The 18903-nt window shown below is 49.6% G+C and overlaps 1 protein-coding gene across 1 annotated transcript in view; it reads left to right on the top strand.

Annotated features, from left to right (window-relative positions):
* Positions 1-13533, top strand: part of LOC137545320 (zinc finger protein 84-like) — a 30756-nt gene extending 17223 nt beyond the window's left edge. The window contains exons 2-5 of the mRNA XM_068266433.1: positions 11664-12046; positions 12224-12489; positions 12670-13277; positions 13350-13533. Of these exons, the coding sequence (XP_068122534.1) occupies positions 11664-12046; positions 12224-12489; positions 12670-13277; positions 13350-13533 (1441 nt within the window). The remainder of the gene's footprint in view (positions 1-11663; positions 12047-12223; positions 12490-12669; positions 13278-13349) is intronic.
* The last annotated feature ends 5370 nt before the right edge of the window (positions 13534-18903 follow it).

Here is an 18903-nt window from a genome sequence, read left to right as displayed (position 1 = left end):
GGTTAGCCAGTGTAAAGGTCAGCCAGTGTACAGGTAAGCCATAGGTTAGCCAGTGTACGGGTCAGCCATAGGTTAGCCAGTGTACAGGTCAGCCATAGGTCAGCCAGTGTACAGGTCAGCCATAGGTTAGCCAGTGTACAGGTCAGCCATAGGTTAACCAGTGTACAGGTCAGCCATAGGTCAGCCAGTGTACAGGTCAGCCATAGGTTAGCCAGTGTACAGGTCAGCCAGTGTACAGGTCAGCCAGTGTACAGGTCAACCATAGGTCAGCCAGTGTACAGGTCAGCCATAGGTCAGCCAGTGTACGGGTCAGCCATAGGTCAGCCATTGTAGAGGTCAGCCATAGGTTAGCCAGTGTACAGGTCAGCCATAGGTTAGCCAGTGTACAGGTCAGCCATAGGTCAGCCAGTGTACAGGTCAGCCATAGGTTAGCCAGTGTACAGGTCAGCCATAGGTTAGCCAGTGTACAGTTCAGCCATAGGTTAACCAGTGTACAGGTCAGCCATAGGTCATCCAGTGTACAGGTCAGCCATAGGTCAGCCAGTGTACATGTCAGCCATAGGTTAGCCAGTGTACAGGTCAGCCATAGGTCAGCCAGTGTACAGGTCAGCCAGTGTACAGGTCAGCCATAGGCTGGCCAGTGTACAGGTCAGCCATAGGTTAGCCAGTGTACAGGTCAGCCATAGGTCAGCCAGTGTACAGGTTAGCCAGTGTACAGGTCAGCCATAGGTTAGCCAGTGTACAGGTCAGCCATAGGTTAGCCAGTGTGCAGGTTAGCCAGTGTACAGGTCAGCCAGTGTACAGGTCAACCATAGGTCAGCCAGTGTACAGGTGAGCCATAGGTCAGCCAGTGTACAGGTCAGCCAGTGTAAAGGTCAGCCATAGGTCAGCCAGTGTACAGGTCAGCCATAGGTCAGCCAGTGTACAGGTCAGCCAGTGTACAGGTCAGCCATAGGTTAGCCAGTGTACAGGTCAGCCATACGTTAGCCAGTGTACAGGTCAGCCATAGGTCAGCCAGTGTACAGGTCAGCCATAGGTCAGCCAGTGTACAGGTCAGCCATAGGTTAGCCAGTGTACAGGTCAGCCATAGGTTAGCCAGTGTACAGGACAGCCATAGGTCAGCCAGTGTACAGGTCAGCCATAGGTTAGCCAGTGTACAGGTCAGCCATAGGTTAGCCAGTGTACAGGTCAGCCATAGGTTAGCCAGTGTACAGGTCAGCCATAGGTTAGCCAGTGTACAGGTCAGCCATAGGTCAGCCAGTGTACAGGTCAGCCATAGGTCAGCCAGTGTACAGGTCAGCCATAGGTCAGCCAGTGTACAGGTCAGCCATAGGTTAGCTAGTGTACAGGACAGCCATAGGTCAGCCAGTGTACAGGTCAGCCATAGGTCAGCCAGTGTACAGGTCAGCCATAGGTCAGCCAGTGTACAGGTCAGCCATAGGTTAGCCAGTGTACAGGTCAGCCATAGGTCAGCCAGTGTACAGGTCAGCCATAGGTTAGCCAGTGTACAGGTCAGCCATAGGTCAGCCAGTGTACAGGACAGCCATAGGTCAGCCAGTGTACAGGTCAGCCATAGGTTAGCCAGTGTACAGGTCAGCCATAGGTTAGCCAGTGTACAGGTCAGCCATAGGTTAGCCAGTGTACAGGACAGCCATAGGTTAGCCAGTGTACAGGACAGCCATAGGTTAGCCAGTGTACACGTCAGCCATAGGTTAGCCAGTGTACAGGTCAGCCATAGGTTAGCCAGTGTACAGGTCAGCCATAGGTCATCCAGTGTACAGGTCAGCCATAGGTCAGCCAGTGTACAGGTCAGCCATAGGTTAGCCAGTGTACAGGTCAGCCATAGGTCAGCCAGTGTACAGGTCAGCCATAGGCTGGCCAGTGTACAGGTCAGCCATAGGTTAGCCAGTGTACAGGTCAGCCATAGGTCAGCCAGTGTACAGGTCAGCCAGTGTACAGGTGAGCCATAGGTTAGCCAGTGTACAGGTCAGCCATAGGTTAGCCAGTGTACAGGACAGCCATAGGTCAGCCAGTGTACAGGTCAGCCATAGGTTAGCCAGTGTGCAGGTCAGCCAGTGTACAGGTCAGCCAGTGTACAGGTCAACCATAGGTCAGCCAGTGTAAAGGTCAGCCATAGGTCAGCCAGTGTACAGGTCAGCCATAGGTCATCCAGTGTACAGGTCAGCCAGTGTACAGGTCAGCCATAGGTTAGCCAGTGTACAGGTCAGCCATACGTTAGCCAGTGTACAGGTCAGCCATAGGTCAGCCAGTGTACAGGTCAGCCAGTGTACAGGACAGCCATAGGTTAGCCAGTGTACAGGTCAGCCATAGGTTAGCCAGTGTACAGGACAGCCATAGGTCAGCCAGTGTACAGGTCAGCCATAGGTTAGCCAGTGTACAGGTCAGCCATAGGTTAGCCAGTGTACAGGTCAGCCATAGGTCAGCCAGTGTACAGGTCAGCCATAGGTCAGCCAGTGTACAGGTCAGCCATAGGTCAGCCAGTGTACAGGTCAGCCATAGGTCAGCCAGTGTACAGGTCAGCCATAGGTCAGCCAGTGTACAGGTCAGCCATAGGTCAGCCAGTGTACAGGTCAGCCATAGGTCAGCCAGTGTACAGGTCAGCCATAGGTTAGCTAGTGTACAGGACAGCCATAGGTCAGCCAGTGTACAGGTCAGCCATAGGTCAGCCAGTGTACAGGTCAGCCATAGGTCAGCCAGTGTACAGGTCAGCCATAGGTCAGCCAGTGTACAGGTCAGCCATAGGTCAGCCAGTGTACAGGTCAGCCATAGGTTAGCCAGTGTACAGGTCAGCCATAGGTTAGCCAGTGTACAGGTCAGCCATAGGTTAGCCAGTGTACAGGACAGCCATAGGTCAGCCAGTGTACAGGTCAGCCATAGGTTAGCCAGTGTACAGGTCAGCCATAGGTTAGCCAGTGTACAGGTCAGCCATAGGTTAGCCAGTGTACAGGACAGCCATAGGTTAGCCAGTGTACAGGACAGCCATAGGTTAGCTAGTGTACAGGTCAGCCATAGGTTAGCCAGTGTACAGGACAGCCATAGGTCAGCCAGTGTACAGGTCAGCCATAGGTCAGCCAGTGTACAGGTCAGCCATAGGTCAGCCAGTGTACAGGTCAGCCAGTGTACAGGTCAGCCATAGGCTAGCCAGTGTACAGGTCAGCCATAGGCTAGCCAGTGTACAGGTCAGCCATAGGTCAGCCAGTGTACAGGTCAGCCAGTGTACAGGTCAGCCATAGGCTAGCCAGTGTACAGGTCAGCCATAGGTTAGCCAGTGTACAGGTCAGCCATAGGTTAGCCAGTGTACAGGACAGCCATAGGTCAGCCAGAGTACAGGTCAGCCATAGGTTAGCCAGTGTGCAGGTCAGCCATAGGTTAGCCAGTGTACAGTTCAGCCATAGGTTAACCAGTGTACAGGTCAGCCATAGGTCATCCAGTGTACAGGTCAGCCATAGGTCAGCCAGTGTACAGGTCAGCCAGTGTACAGGTCAGCCAGTGTAAAGGTCAGCCAGTGTACAGGTCAGCCATAGGTCATCCAGTGTACAGGTCAGCCAGTGTACAGGTCAGCCATAGGTCAGCCAGTGTACAGGTCAGCCAGTGTACAGGTCAGCCAGTGTAAAGGTCAGCCAGTGTACAGGTCAGCCATAGGTCATCCAGTGTACAGGTCAGCCAGTGTACAGGTCAGCCATAGGTTAGCCAGTGTACAGGTCAGCCATACGTTAGCCAGTGTACAGGTCAGCCATAGGTCAGCCAGTGTACAGGTCAGCCATAGGTCAGCCAGTGTACAGGTCAGCCATAGGTTAGCCAGTGTACAGGTCAGCCATAGGTTAGCCAGTGTACAGGTCAGCCATAGGTCAGCCAGTGTACAGGTCAGCCATAGGTTAGCCAGTGTACAGGTCAGCCATAGGTTAGCCAGTGTACAGGTCAGCCAGTGTACAGGTCAACCATAGGTCAGCCAGTGTACAGGTCAGCCATAGGTCAGCCAGTGTACAGGTCAGCCAGTGTAAAGGTCAGCCATAGGTCAGCCAGTGTACAGGTCAGCCATAGGTCATCCAGTGTACAGGTCAGCCATAGGTTAGCCAGTGTACAGGTCAGCCATACGTTAGCCTGTGTACAGGTCAGCCATAGGTCAGCCAGTGTACAGGTCAGCCATAGGTCAGCCAGTGTACAGGTCAGCCATAGGTTAGCCCTTGTACAGGTCAGCCATAGGTTAGCCAGTGTACAGGACAGCCATAGGTCAGCCAGTGTACAGGTCAGCCATAGGTTAGCCAGTGTGCAGGTCAGCCATAGGTTAGCCAGTGTACAGGACAGCCATAGGTCAGCCAGTGTACAGGTCAGCCATAGGTTAGCCAGTGTGCAGGTCAGCCATAGGTTAGCCAGTGTACAGGTCAGCCATAGGTTAGCCAGTGTACAGGTCAGCCATAGGTTAGCCAGTGTACAGGTCAGCCATAGGTTAGCCAGTGTACAGGTGAGCCATAGGTTAGCCAGTGTACAGGTCAGCCATAGGTCAGCCAGTGTACAGGTCAGCCATAGGTCAGCCAGTGTACAGGTCAGCCATAGGTCAGCCAGTGTACAGGTCAGCCATAGGTTAGCTAGTGTACAGGACAGCCATAGGTCAGCCAGTGTACAGGTCAGCCATAGGTCAGCCAGTGTACAGGTCAGCCATAGGTTAGCCAGTGTACAGGTCAGCCATAGGTCAGCCAGTGTACAGGTCAGCCATAGGTCAGCCAGTGTACAGGTCAGCCATAGGTTAGCCAGTGTACAGGTCAGCCATAGGTTAGCCAGTGTACAGGACAGCCATAGGTCAGCCAGTGTACAGGTCAGCCATAGGTTAGCCAGTGTACAGGTCAGCCATAGGTTAGCCAGTGTACAGGTCAGCCATAGGTTAGCCAGTGTACAGGTCAGCCATAGGTTAGCCAGTGTACAGGACAGCCATAGGTTAGCCAGTGTACAGGTCAGCCATAGGTTAGCCAGTGTACAGGTCAGCCATAGGTTAGCCAGTGTACAGGACAGCCATAGGTTAGCCAGTGTACAGGTCAGCCATAGGTTAGCCAGTGTACAGGTCAGCCATAGGTTAGCCAGTGTACAGGTCTGCCATAGGTTAGCCAGTGTACAGGTCAGCCATAGGTTAGCCAGTGTACAGGACAGCCATAGGTCAGCCAGTGTACAGGTCAGCCATAGGTCAGCCAGTGTACAGGTCAGCCATAGGTCAGCCAGTGTACAGGTCAGCCATAGGTCAGCCAGTGTACAGGTCATCCATAGGTTAGCCAGTGTACAGGTCAGCCATAGGTTAGCCAGTGTACAGGTCAGCCATAGGTCAGCCAGTGTACAGGTCAGCCATAGGTCAGCCAGTGTACAGGTCAGCCATAGGTTAGCCAGTGTACAGGTCAGCCATAGGTCAGCCAGTGTACAGGTCAGCCATAGGTCAGCCAGTGTACAGGACAGCCATAGGTCAGCCAGTGTACAGGTCAGCCATAGGTTAGCCAGTGTACAGGTCAGCCATAGGTTAGCCAGTGTACAGGTCAGCCATAGGTCAGCCAGTGTACAGGTCAGCCATAGGTCAGCCAGTGTACAGGTCAGCCATAGGTTAGCCAGTGTACAGGTCAGCCATAGGTTAGCCAGTGTACAGGTCAGCCATAGGTCAGCCAGTGTACAGGTCAGCCATAGGTCAGCCAGTGTACAGGACAGCCATAGGTCAGCCAGTGTACAGGTCAGCCAGTGTACAGGTCAGCCATAGGTTAGCCAGTGTACAGGTCAGCCATAGGTCAGCCAGTGTACAGGTCAGCCAGTGCTGCAGCCTCCAGATCTCCCTCGCTATTGCTGTTACCTGCTCCGTCCCTTCCCCCTCCTCCGCTCATTACCCCCTGCTCTGTCCCTTCCCCCTTCTCCGCTCGTGGCCCCCTGCTCCATCCCTTCTCCCTCCTCCGCTCGTGGCCCCCAGCTTGTCCCTTCCCCCTCCTCCGCTCGTGGCCCCCTGCTCTGTCCCTTCCCCCTCCTCCGCTCGTGGCCCCCTGCTCTGTCCCTTCTCCCTCCTCCGCTCATTACCCCCTGCTCCGTCCCTTCCCCCTCCTCCGCTCGTGGCCCCCTGCTCCGTCCCTTCCCCCTCCTCCGCTCGTGGCCCCCAGCTCGTCCCTTCTCCCTCCTCCGCTCGTGGCCCCCAGCTCGTCCCTTCCCCCTCCTCCGCTCATGGCCCCCTGCTCTGTCCCTTCCCCCTCCTCCGCTCGTGGCCCCCTGCTCCATCCCTTCTCCCTCCTCCGCTCGTGGCCCCCAGCTCGTCCCTTCTCCCTCCTCCGCTCGTGGCCCCCTGCTCCGTCCCTTCCCCCTCCTCCGCTCGTGGCCCCCTGCTCTGTCCCTTCCCCCTCCTCCGCTCGTGGCCCCCTGCTCTGTCCCTTCCCCCTCCTCCGCTCGTGGCCCCCTGCTCCATCCCTTCTCCCTCCTCCGCTCGTGGCCCCCAGCTCGTCCCTTCTCCCTCCTCCGCTCGTGGCCCCCTGCTCCGTCCCTTCCCCCTCCTCCGCTCGTGGCCCCCTGCTCTGTCCCTTCCCCCTCCTCCGCTCGTTGCCCCCTGCTCTGTCCCTTCCCCCTCCTCCGCTCATGGCCCCTTGCTCCGTCACTTCCCCCTCCTGCGCTCATTACCCCCTGCTCCGTCCCTTCTCCCTCCTCCGCTCGTGGCTCCCTGCTCCGTCCCTTCCCCCTCCTCCGCTCGTGGCCCCCTGCTCCGTCTCTTCCCCCTCCTCCGCTCGTGGCCCCCTGCTCCGTCCCTTCCCCCTCCTCCGCTCATGGTCCCCTGCTCCGTCCCTTCCCCCTCCTCCGCTCTTGCCCCCTGCTCCGTCCCTTCCCCCTCCTCCGCTCGTGGCCCACTGCTCCGTCCCCCCTCCTCCACTCGTGGCCCAATGGGCGCAGTCTACCGCCCACCCAGCTTATGACATACTAGGCTGGGCGGAGCGAGAGTGAGTGAGTGCCTGCCGCAGCCGCCCGCCCACTGATGACTCGCTATGCAAGGCAGACAGAGAGCGAGTACCTGTGGGCGGAGTCTGCCGCCCGCCCAGCTGATGACGTATTAGGCTGGGTGGAGCGAGAGTGAGTGCCTGCCGCAGCCGCCCGCCCACCGATGACGCGCTATGCAAGGCGGAGGGAGAAACTAAGACTGTGATAACGTAGGGGGTGGAGACGGCCACTAGGAAGGAGCTGGTGAGAGCTGCTAAGCCGTCGCTACAGAGCGACAAGCGGGAGATGGACTGCTGGGCTGAACTAGTACACTGCTGCCAGGCAAATCGCGAGAAATCGTCACGTTCACGGAAGCATGGTTTCCGTGATTGCGATTTTGATCGAAAAAACAATAAATTATTCAGGCCTACCTCCCAGTGGCTGAGGTCTTTGGCTTGGCCACGTGTGTGTGGATCCTGGCGGGGCCCCTCTGGCTGAGCTTTTTGGCTTGGCCACGTGTGTGTGTGGTTCCTGGTGGGGCCCCTCTGGCTGAGGTCAGCACTCCTCCGTGTGGTCTTCTCTTTGGCTTGGCCACGTGTGTGTGGCTCCTGGCGGGGCCCCTCTGGCTGAGGTCAGCACTCCTCCGTGTGGTCTTCTCTTTGGCGTGGCCACGTGTGTGTGGCTCCTGGCGGGGCCCCTCTGGCTGAGGTCAGCACTCCTCTGAGTGGTCTTCTCTTTGGCTTGGCCACGTGTGTTTGGCTCCTGGAGGGGCCCCTGTGGCTGAGGTCAGCACTCCTCCGTGTGGTCTTCTCTTTGGCGTGACCACGTGTGTGTGGCTCCTGGAGGGGCCCCTCTGGCTGAAGTCAGCACTCCTCCGTGTGGTCTTCTCTTTGGCTTGGCCACGTGTGTGTGGCTCCTGGCGGGGCCCCTCTGGCTGAGGTCAGCACTCCTCCGAGTGACCTCTTCGCTTTGACCACCTGTGTGGTGCGTGGCCAGTGCCTGGCTGCTCTGGGCTGTGGGCGACTGACTGCTGGTGCTGATATCCGTGGCTGCTATGGAGCAGAAACTGCAGAGGCTGCTAAACAACAATAAAACAAACTATACTGAGAAAACTAGCCAAAAATAACATAAAAACTGACCAAAAGAGAGAGAGACACGGGGGGGGGGGGGGGTGTTGGGCAGACTGCTGAGTCTCCTCCTCCTGCTGCGTGCGGACAGCAGCTAGTGAAATCTACGTCATGGCAGAGATATCCGCAGCAAAACAATCACTGCCGTCTGCAAGTGCCTAACATACTACGCTATTGTGGGCTCTCCATTTCCTAATAAATATATCCTATTTTTATAATTTACTGATGTCACCCTCCAATTCCTGTCCCCTTTGCTGCAGTTTACCATTCAGCCTCAGACCCTGAGGGAATCCTGAAAGCAGTCAGCACTGCAGGCAGAGTAACCTTTTGGATTGGTTGGTGAGTGCACACATTGTACAATTTTGATTGTGTTTACAATCGATACAATCTGTGATCTCATTTAGAGAATCGGTCGCTGCCACGAGTTCGCATTAGCGTGCAAATACGCATATCTTAGGCCTCTTGCACACTACATGCAATTCCGATTTCTTTATCTGATCTTTGATACCGATTAAAAAATGTACTGCATGCAGTGCGTCTTTTAATCGGAATAAAAAATCGGATTAGATAAAAAATGGCAATCGCATGTAGTGTGCAAGCGGCCTAACTCTATCCAGTCCTGTAAGGAGGAGAACCTCTCTAGGGATAGCAAAATATAACGAGATCAATAAGAAAATGCTGATGGTAACGTTGTCTGCAGAAAAGCGGGACTCTCTTACAGAGCTATTCAGAACAAGCACTCAGACAAGCGATTTGTAATCATTTATTTTATAGGAAAATGATGCATAAAATGAATACAGGAAATGAGCAGATTGATAGCGTGAAATAATGGCAATAAAAGTGAAAGATAACTGGATAATGTCTGAGCAGTAGTATTACCGTGTCCTGTGGCATTGTACAGGGGCCAAACACACAATGGAGAAACTCACTCCCAAACAGTTCTCTGCTGCTTTATAAAGCCTGCAGGCTGCTTATAAGCCAATGAGAAGTGCACACATAATACACCTAGCTTGCAGTGATAATCAAGCAAAAGCTGAGCAAGTCAGCCAATTAGTAGGAGAGGGCTTCAGTTGCATATAGAAAATGGCTATATGACCAGCAGGGGGCACCAGCGTGCAGGATATTCCCTCTCATCTGCCCCCCTCCTAACTAAACTGCATGGGATACTACAATTCCCCTTGTAAAGGGGCCAAACATCAGCAGACTTGGCAGCTGATCGACCATCCGATTCCATTATTATAATCAAATTGGATAAAAATCTGTGCCGCCAAGTGCGGGAGGGAAATTGGCCGCATTGTGGACCGCGCATGCTGCAAGATGTTGGGCCGGCTTGCTCGATAGTGTCCCCCCCTCCCCCCCCCCCACCGGTGGCCAGTGCAAGTTATGCGTTACCTGTCCATGGCCTCCGCTTGTCCGGGATCGGTAGTCGGGGTCTGGTGTGTGGGCAGCTGACAGATCTCTCTCATATCACATTCCATCAGAGAGAGATTTGTCTCTTGGGGGAATCTGCCCATCATCACTAGGTGTATGGCTGCCTTAAGTCCATAACAGAAGTTAGGAAGTCCTGTGTGTCATTAGTCCAAAGATGAAAGCCCAAATCCTTGATGGTAACATTGATTGGGAAAGGAAGGACTCTTTTGACAGCCTGTGTGTCCGGCTATTTAACCCTTTCTCTGCTGGAAGCACTGACCCCAAACCCCTCCCCCCCACCTCTCCTTATCGATAGCCTTTGAAAACGTATCAAAGAATGTGTAAGGTTTGCTGGAGAGAAGAGGTAATGGTTTTATGACGTGTCTGCTTTCCTGACTAGCTATTAGTGTTCCTATGATGTAGGAACAAGGAATGTGAGGGGGATCTGCTGGAGAGTCTATTGTCCTCTCTCCAGGGAAGAATAAACAAGCAGTGCTTCCTACAGTGCTGCCCATAATTATTCATACCCCGGGCAAATTTTGACTTAAAGTAAATTTTGTTCAGCCAGCAAGTAATTGTTTGACAGGAAATGACAGAGGTGTCTCCCAAAAGATAAGACCATGTACAAGAGGCCTTATTGTGGAAAAACATTTCTCAGCATTTATCTACATTTGAGCAAAAAGTGTCCAGACGTTCCATATCTGTAAGTAAGTATAAACACATTGCTGCCATTGTCTCATCCAGCTCTACAATCTACTGCTTTCCATGTATGGCCAATGCTGTAGCTCTATGGAGGGGGAATTACATGCAAATAACTCTGCCTTGTATGCAGATGTGATGGAACCATGGCCTTAAACACCCCCCACTGCAGATTTAAGGCTTTGCTGCAGGGCCGTACAACTTAGTACTCAGGTGATCCCTCCCCCGTTTTCTGCCTACCAACAGAGCTCGCTGTCGGTGGGCTCTGATTGCTGCTGGAGTGTTTGTTTATTTTTTTTATAAATATTTATTTGCCTTTTTATTAATTTTTTATAAATTTTGCTATTTTTTTTTATTATTATTTTCTATCCCTCCCTCCCCCCAGCCGGCCAGTTACAGCGATCGGCTGTCATAGGCTTCAGCCTCCAGAGGGGACAGCCGTGTCACACAACTGTCCCCAGTACAGCGCTACCGTAGATGACAGCGTTGTATGGTGTAAATAGACGGTGATTTTGCCGTCTAACAGTCTCCTAGTGGTGATCGCCGCCGGGAGACTGATGGCGGAGCGCACGCGATCTCCTGTAAAGCCCCGCCCCAGGACTTCACGCCAATCAGTGTGGAGCAGTCGGCAAGGGGTTAAATTGTTTGCAGATAATCAGTTTGTCAGGAAATGCATTTGATGATCAGGTGATGGTCAGTCATATGTCAATATCTCTGAGATGGTGCAAATTGTATGCTAATTATATGCAAAGTTATGCAGCTGCTGCCTCTTGTCCATTTCTCATCTGCATAAACTTTGCATGAACTTGGAATTCTCAGCAGCTAAATCACATACGAAAATCCCTCTGTACTGAATCTCTATAATAAAACTTAACGTTTATTGATGTATAAAAATGATCTGACAGAGTGGGTCCAGCAATATTTGCAAGTTTGTAGATATTATCAGCCAGATCATTTTTATACATCAATAAACGTTAAGTTTTATTATAGAGATTCAGTACAGAGGGATTTTCGTATGTGATTTACTTGAATTCAGGGTTTGTTCGATTAAAAAATTCTCAGCAGCTCACTGACCCTCCCTAATGATAATTGCTCCTCCCCTCAGAATTCTCTAACAGGAAGTGATGATGTTTCTCTATTTGCAGCGCGGAGTCCCGGCATCAGGAACCTCTCAGAGACTCGTCTCTCTGTATCCACAGACTGTACAACGGATGAGGATGTCACTGGACAAGAGTCTCCTGCAGATATCCTGGTGACCCCAAATATTCCCCCAGACTCCTCTCACCTGTCTAACCCTGAGGGGCCTCATACCCAGCACAGCTCTCCCCCTGCTGGAGGGTCTTATTCCTGTTCCATGTGTGGGAAACGTTATGCATGGAAATCACAGCTTGTCCGACATGAGAGATCTCACACTGGGGAGAAGCCCTATTTATGTGCAGAGTGTGGGAAATGTTTTGTGGGTAAATCAAGTCTTGTCAAACATGAGAGATCTCACACTGGTGAGAGGCTCTATTCATGTGCAGACTGTGGGAAATGTTTTTCACAGAAATCAGAACTTGTCAGACATGGGAGAACTCACACTGGTGAGAAGCCCTATTCATGTGCTGACTGTGGGAAATGTTTTCGGTCTAAAGGGGAGCTTGTCCAACATGAGAGATCTCACACTGGTGAAAAGCCCTATTCATGTGCTGAGTGTGGGAAATGTTATGTACACAGATCACAGCTTATCATACATGAGAGAACTCACACTGGTGAGAAGCCCTATTCATGTTCTGAGTGTGGGAAATGTTTTCGGTCTAAAGGGGAGCTTGTCCAACATGAGAGATCTCACACTGGTGAAAAGCCCTATTCATGTGCTGAGTGTGGGAAATGTTATAAGCTGAAATCACATCTTGTCGCTCATGAGAGAACTCACACTGGTGAGAAGCCCTATTCATGTGCTGAGTGTGGGAAATGTTTTGTGCTGAAATCAAATCTTGTCATACATGAGAGATGTCACACTGGTGAGAAGCCCTATTTATGTGTTGAGTGTGGGAAATGCTTTTCAGATAAATCACAGCTTGTCATACATAAGAGATCGCACACTGGTGAGAAGCCCTATTCATGTGCAGAGTGTGGGAAATGTTTTTTACAGAAATCACATCTTGTCATACACGAGAGAACTCACACTGGTGAGAAGCCCTATTTATGTGCTGAGTGTGGGAAATGGTTTCGGTCTAAAGGGGAGCTTGTCTTACATCAGAGAGCTCACACTGGTGAGAAGCCCTATTCATGTGCTGAGTGTGGGAAATGTTTTACACAGAAATCATACCTTGTCATACATGAAAGATCTCACACTGGTGAGAAGCCCTATTCATGTGCTGAGTGTGGGAAATGTTTTGCACAGAAATCATACCTTGTCAGACATAAGAGATCTCACACTGGTGAGAATCCCTATTCATGTGCTGAGTGTGGGAAATGTTTTGTGCTGAAACCACATCTTGTCACACATGAGAGATCTCACACTGGTGAGAAGCCATATTCATGTGCTGAGTGTGGGAAATGTTTCCCAGATAAAGCATATCTTGTCAGACATAAAAAATATCACACTGGGGAGAAGCCCTATTCATGTGCTGAGTGTGGGAAATGTTTTTGGTCTAAATGGGATCTTGTCCAACATGAGAGATCTCACACTGGTGAAAAACCCTATTCATGTGCTGAGTGTGGGAAATGTTATACGGTGAGATCAAGTCTTGTCGCTCATGAGAGAACTCACACTGGTGAAAAGCCATATTCATGTGCTGAGTGTGGGAAATGTTTTCGGTTTAAAGGGGAGCTTGGCCTACATGAGAGAACTCACACTGGTGAGAAGCTCTATTCGTGTGCTGAGTGTGGGAAATGTTTTGTATCGAAATCACATCTCGTCATACATGAGAGATCTCACACTGATGAGAAGCCGTATTCATGTGCTGAGTGTGGGAAACATTTTGTATATAAATCAAACCTTGCCAGACATGAGAGATCTCACACTGGTGAGAAGCCCTATTCATGTGCTGAGTGTGGGAAATGTTTTGTGTATAAATCACAGCTTGCCAGACATGAGAGATGTCACACTGGTGGTAAGTAAGGGTCAGTGATAGCTTTGCCTCCAGTGAACCTGAAGTGGCCACAGCATACTGCTCTCCATCTCCCCAGCATAGCAGGCAGTAGGGAGGATGGAGAGGGGAGTGCAGCGGCCAATAACAGGCTTGTTCAGTTCCGCTTATCCCTCTCTCACCACTGGGAGAAGCTCTATTACTGCACTGAGTGTGGGAAATGGTTTGCATATAAATCAGAGCTGATCGTACATGAGAAATCTCACACTGGAGAGAAGCCTTAAAGGGAGCTCGAGGTGGGCTCCTGAAAGTAAATAAACACTAGGTCACCTGATCTGGGGGGCTGAGCGGATCAGGTAGCCTCTGAAATCGCCGCGCCTGTGGCCTGCACTGGCCCACTTTCACTTTCGTGACCTCCAGGGTGACGATGCTGGAAGGAGAGATTCATTCTCTTATTCACAGCGTGCAGGGTGTCGGGGGAGCGGCAGGGGGTGTGGCCAGGGAGAGAGACTTGTCCAATGGCAGCTCTGGAAACCCTGTAGGAACGCAGTAGTAGACGGTTTAAATGGAATCTCTCTCCCACGTTTACCTCCGAGACAGCGACAAATATTGATGCTAATCTCGGAAGGCTATAGAGCGGGGGAGGGGGAGCGGCGGTTGGGGGACACAGAGGTATGTCATGAGGCAGAGAACCCGCCTCTGTCTCCCATCTGCCCCCCCAAAAAATACACCTTGACTTCTCCTTAAAGGAACCTGAAGTGATCTGATTTTTATCGAAAAAACAGGATAAACGTTCAACTTTCATTTGATTTGATCATTTTGGTTGTATAAACGGTACAATTGAACGTTTCTATTGTACTATGTATGGGCACCATCAGAGGCACCAACAGTCACTGCTATAGACACCCCAATGCCTCAGTGCTGCACCCCAAATGTAAATTAGGAGATGATTGGATACAGGTGTTTGGGCTGGAGGTGAGATGCAGGAATTCTGGGGGGAGGAGAGGGGACAGGTTATTGTTATATGTGTTACAATCACTGCTATAGACACCCCAATGCCTCGGTGCTGCACCCCAAATGTAAATTAGGAGATGATTGGATACAGGTGTTTGGGGTTGAGGTGAGATGCAGGAATTCTGGGGTGGAGAGAGGGACAGGTTATTGTTATATGTGTTACAGTCACTGCTATAGACACCCCAATGCCTCAGCGCTGCACCCCAAATGTAAATTAGGAGATGATTGGATACAGGTGTTTGGGCTGGAGGTGAGATACAGGAATTCTGGGGTGGGGAGGGGGACAGGTTATTGTTATATGTGTTACAGTCACTGCTATAGACACCCCAATGCCTCAGTGCTGCACCCCAAATGTACATTAGGAGATGATTGGATACAGGTGTTTGGGCTGGAGGTGAGATACAGGAATTCTGGGGTGGAGAGGGGGACAGGTTATTGTTATATGTGTTACAGTCACTGCTATAGACACCCCAATGCCTCAGTGCTGCACCCCAAATGTAAATTAGGAGATGATTGGATACAGGTGTTTGGGGTGAGATACAGGAATTCTGGGGTGGAGAGGGGGACAGGTTATTGTTATATGTGTTACAGTCACTGCTATAGACACCCCAATGCCTCAGTGCTGCACCCCAAATGTAAATTAGGAGATGATTGGATACAGGTGTTTGGGCTGGAGGGGAGATACAGGAATTCTGGGCTGGAGAGGGGGACAGGTTATTGTTATATGTGTTACAATCACTGCTATAGACACCCCAATGCCTCAGTGCTGCACCCCACATGTAAATTAGAAGGAGATGATTGGATACAGGTGTTTGGGCTGGAGGTGAGATACAGGAATTCTGGGGGAAGAGGGGGACAGGTTATTGTTATATGTGTTACAGTCACTGCTATAGACACCCCAATGCCTCAGTGCTGCACCCCACATGTAAATTAGAAGGAGATGATTGGATACAGGTGTTTGGGCTGGAGGTGAGATACAGGAATTCTGGGGTGGAGAGGGGGACAGGTTATTGTTATATGTTAGTCACTGCTATAGACACCCCAATGCCTCGGTGCTGCACCCCAAATGTAAATTAGGAGATGATTGGATACAGGTGTTTGGGGTTGAGGTGAGATGCAGGAATTCTGGGGTGGAGAGGGGGACAGGTTATTGTTATATGTGTTACAGTCACTGCTATAGACACCCCAATGCCTCAGTGCTGCACCCCAAATGTAAATTAGGAGCTGATTGGATACAGGTGTTTGGGGTTGAGGTGAGATGTAGGAATTCTGGGGTGGAGAGGGGGACAGGTTATTGTTATATGTGTTACAGTCACTGCTATAGACACCCCAATGCCTCAGTGCTGCACCCCAAATGTAAATTAGGAGATGATTGGATACAGGTGTTTGGGGTTGAGGTGAGATGTAGGAATTCTGGGGTGGAGAGGGGGACAGGTTATTGTTATATGTGTTACAGTCACTGCTATAGACACCCCAATGCCTCAGTCCTGCACCCCAAATGTAAATTAGGAGATGATTGGATACAGGTGTTTGGGGTTGGGGTGAGATACAGGAATTCTGGGGTGGAGAGAGGGACAGGTTATTGTTATATGTGTTACAGTCACTGCTATAGACACCCCAATGCCTCAGTGCTGCACCCCAAATGTAAATTAGGAGATGATTGGATACAGGTGTTTGGGCTGGAGGTGAGATACAGGAATTCTGGGGAGGAGAGGAGGACAGGTTATTGTTATATGTGTTACAATCACTGCTATAGACACCCCAATGCCTCAGTGCTGCACTCCAAATGTAAATTAGGAGATTATTGGATACAGGTGTTTGGGCTGGAGGTGAGATACAGGAATTCTGGGGTGCAGAAGGGGACAGGTTATTGTTATATGTGTTACAGTCACTGCTATAGACACCCCAATGCCTCAGTGCTGCACCCCAAATGTAAATTAGGTGATGATTGGATACAGGTGTTTGGGCTGGAGGTGAGATACAGGAATTCTGGGGTGGAGAGGGGGACAGGTTATTGTTATATGTGTTACAGTCCCTGCTATAGACACCCCAATGCCTCAGTCCTGCACCCCAAATGTAAATTAGGAGATGATTGGATACAGGTGTTTGGGCTGGAGGTGAGATGCAGGAATTCTGGGGGGGAGAGGGGGACAGGTTATTGTTATATGTGTTAGTCACTGCTATAGACACCCCAATGCCTCAGTGCTGCACCCCAAATGTAAATTAGGAGATGATTGGATACAGGTGTTTGGGCTGGAGGGGAGATACAGGAATTCTGGGGAGGAGAGGGGGACAGGTTATTGTTATATGTGTTACAGTCACTGCTATAGACAAATGTGGGAAGCTGTTGCTGGGAATGATTTGTTATGTAACAAAATAAATCCTATTAGAATGGAAATCTGATGCATCTCCAGATATCTCTCCTGTGACTAAAGCTGCTAATAAAGTTATCCTGGTGTGTGTGGTGAAGATGGCGATCTCCTCTGCCTGGCCTATAACTCTGTACCCCCTTACAGAGCTGATACCTTCTCACACTATGTCCTCACTTAAGCCTAACTGGACGAAAATTCTCGTCCAGTTAGGCTGCGCGCACTCCCGCGGGGCCCCCCGTGCGCGCTCCCGCCGCCTGCTGTTAGCCAAGCAATCAATGAAAGGGATTAGATAGATCCCTTTCACTGATCGGACTTCCCCTCCCCCCAGTCTCCCCCCACCCCGAGAAAAGCCAACAGCGTCTCTTTAGACGCTGCAGTTTTTCTGAGGTAAAAAAGTTCCTGGTCTTCATTCTTCTTCCTGGGAGCGAGATCGATTGCTCCCAGGACTTTTTGACTGTGGCCATCTTGTGGCCAAATAGTAAAACTACACCCAAAAACCACTTTGTATTAAATAAATACCTTTTTAAACATTTAAAATCAGCTGTTTATCTCCCACTTCAAAAAATACCCAAATCAAATTTTTAATTTAAAAAAAGAAAAATTGCAAAAAAAAAAAATTGTTACCTAAGGGTCTGAACTTTTTAAATATGCATGTCATAAGAAGTATATCAGTATAATTCATTAAATTATGGGGTTTTAAATAGTGATGGACGCAAATTGAAAAAATGCACCTTTATTTCCAAATAAAATATCGGCGCCATACATTGTGATAGGGACATAATGTAAATGGTGTAATAAGCGGGACAAATTGGCAAATAAAGTACATAGGTTTTAATTATGGTAGCATGTATTAATTTCAAACTATAATACCCAAACGCTGAGAAATAATGATTTTTTACCATTTCTTTCATAATATTACTGTTATAATGAATTTAGAATAAATTAATTCTCAGCAAAATGTATCACCCACAGAAAGCCTAATTGGTGGCGGAAAAAACAAGATATAGATCAATTCATTGTGATGAGTAGTGATAAAGTTATTGGCAAATGAATGGGAGGTGAAAGTTGCTCAGCTGCAAAAAAAATTTCAACCCTGTGGGCTTAAGTAGTTAAAGTGGACCCAAACCAAACTTTTTTTAATTCAACATATTTAGTTGCACCACTCTGACACATACAAAGATAAATAAACACTCCTTCAAGCCTATGAGCATTTCAGTGCATGCTTTCCCCCCCTTCTCTTTTCATTACTAGGGTTATACAGGTGGCAGCCATTACTTCTGAGCTTAGTAGGAGGCTTTAGATCATGGGTGTGTTTGTCATCAGCTACCCTCCCTCACAGGGGCGTGGTCTATGTGAAGTCTCACACAAGCTGAGATCACCTCCCCTGTGACATCATCAGTAGCAGCCTGTGTTTTGTTTTTTATCTCCTCCACCAGTCTGCCGGATTCTGTCCTGGCAATATGAAAGGAAGGGAGGGGTTCCTCCAATAAATGTAAAATATTTTATATTTGTCATCATGCAGCTGAAAAAAGGCTGCTATTTATCATTATAATTTAGAAAATACATTTTATTTCTGAAATCTTGTATTTTTAATTTGGGCCCACTTTATCCACTTGCGGACCGCAGTGTTACCCCCCTAGTGACCAGGCCATATTTTACAATTCAGCACTGCATGGCTTTAACGGTTTATTGCTCGGTCGTACAACGTACTATCCAAACATCTATTACCGCCTTTTCTTGTCACTAACACAGCTTTCTTTTGGTGCTATTTGATTGCTGCTGCGATTTTTAGTTTTTACTATATTCATCAAAAAAGACAGGAATTTTGTCAAAACAATGATATTTTTAACTTTCTGTGGTAACATTTTTCAAATAAAGTAAAAATTTCTATACAAGTTTTTGTGCAAATTTATAATGCTACATGTCATTGATTAAAAAAAAAAACATCCAATAAGTGTATATTTATTGGTTTGGGTAAAAGTTGTAGCGTTTACAAACTATGGTACAAAAAAGTGAATTTGCGCAGTTTGAAGCAGCTCTGACTTTTCTGAGCACCTTTCATGTTTCTTAAGGTGCTAGAATGCCAGGATAGTATAAATACCCCCTAAATTACCCCATTTCGGAAAGAAGACACCCCAAGGTATTTGCGGAGGGGCGTGGTGGGTTCATAAAAGAGTCATGAGTTCATAAACTGATATTTACAGATATATTTCTCCCACCCAGCATGGGTATGTGTACAAATACACCCCAAAACACATTATACTACAT

Source organism: Hyperolius riggenbachi, chromosome 2, assembly GCF_040937935.1.
Source record: "Hyperolius riggenbachi isolate aHypRig1 chromosome 2, aHypRig1.pri, whole genome shotgun sequence".
Lineage (NCBI taxonomy): Eukaryota > Metazoa > Chordata > Amphibia > Anura > Hyperoliidae > Hyperolius > Hyperolius riggenbachi.
The sequence above is the reverse complement of the archived record's forward strand: the minus strand, read 5'-3'. Positions and strand labels throughout refer to the sequence as shown.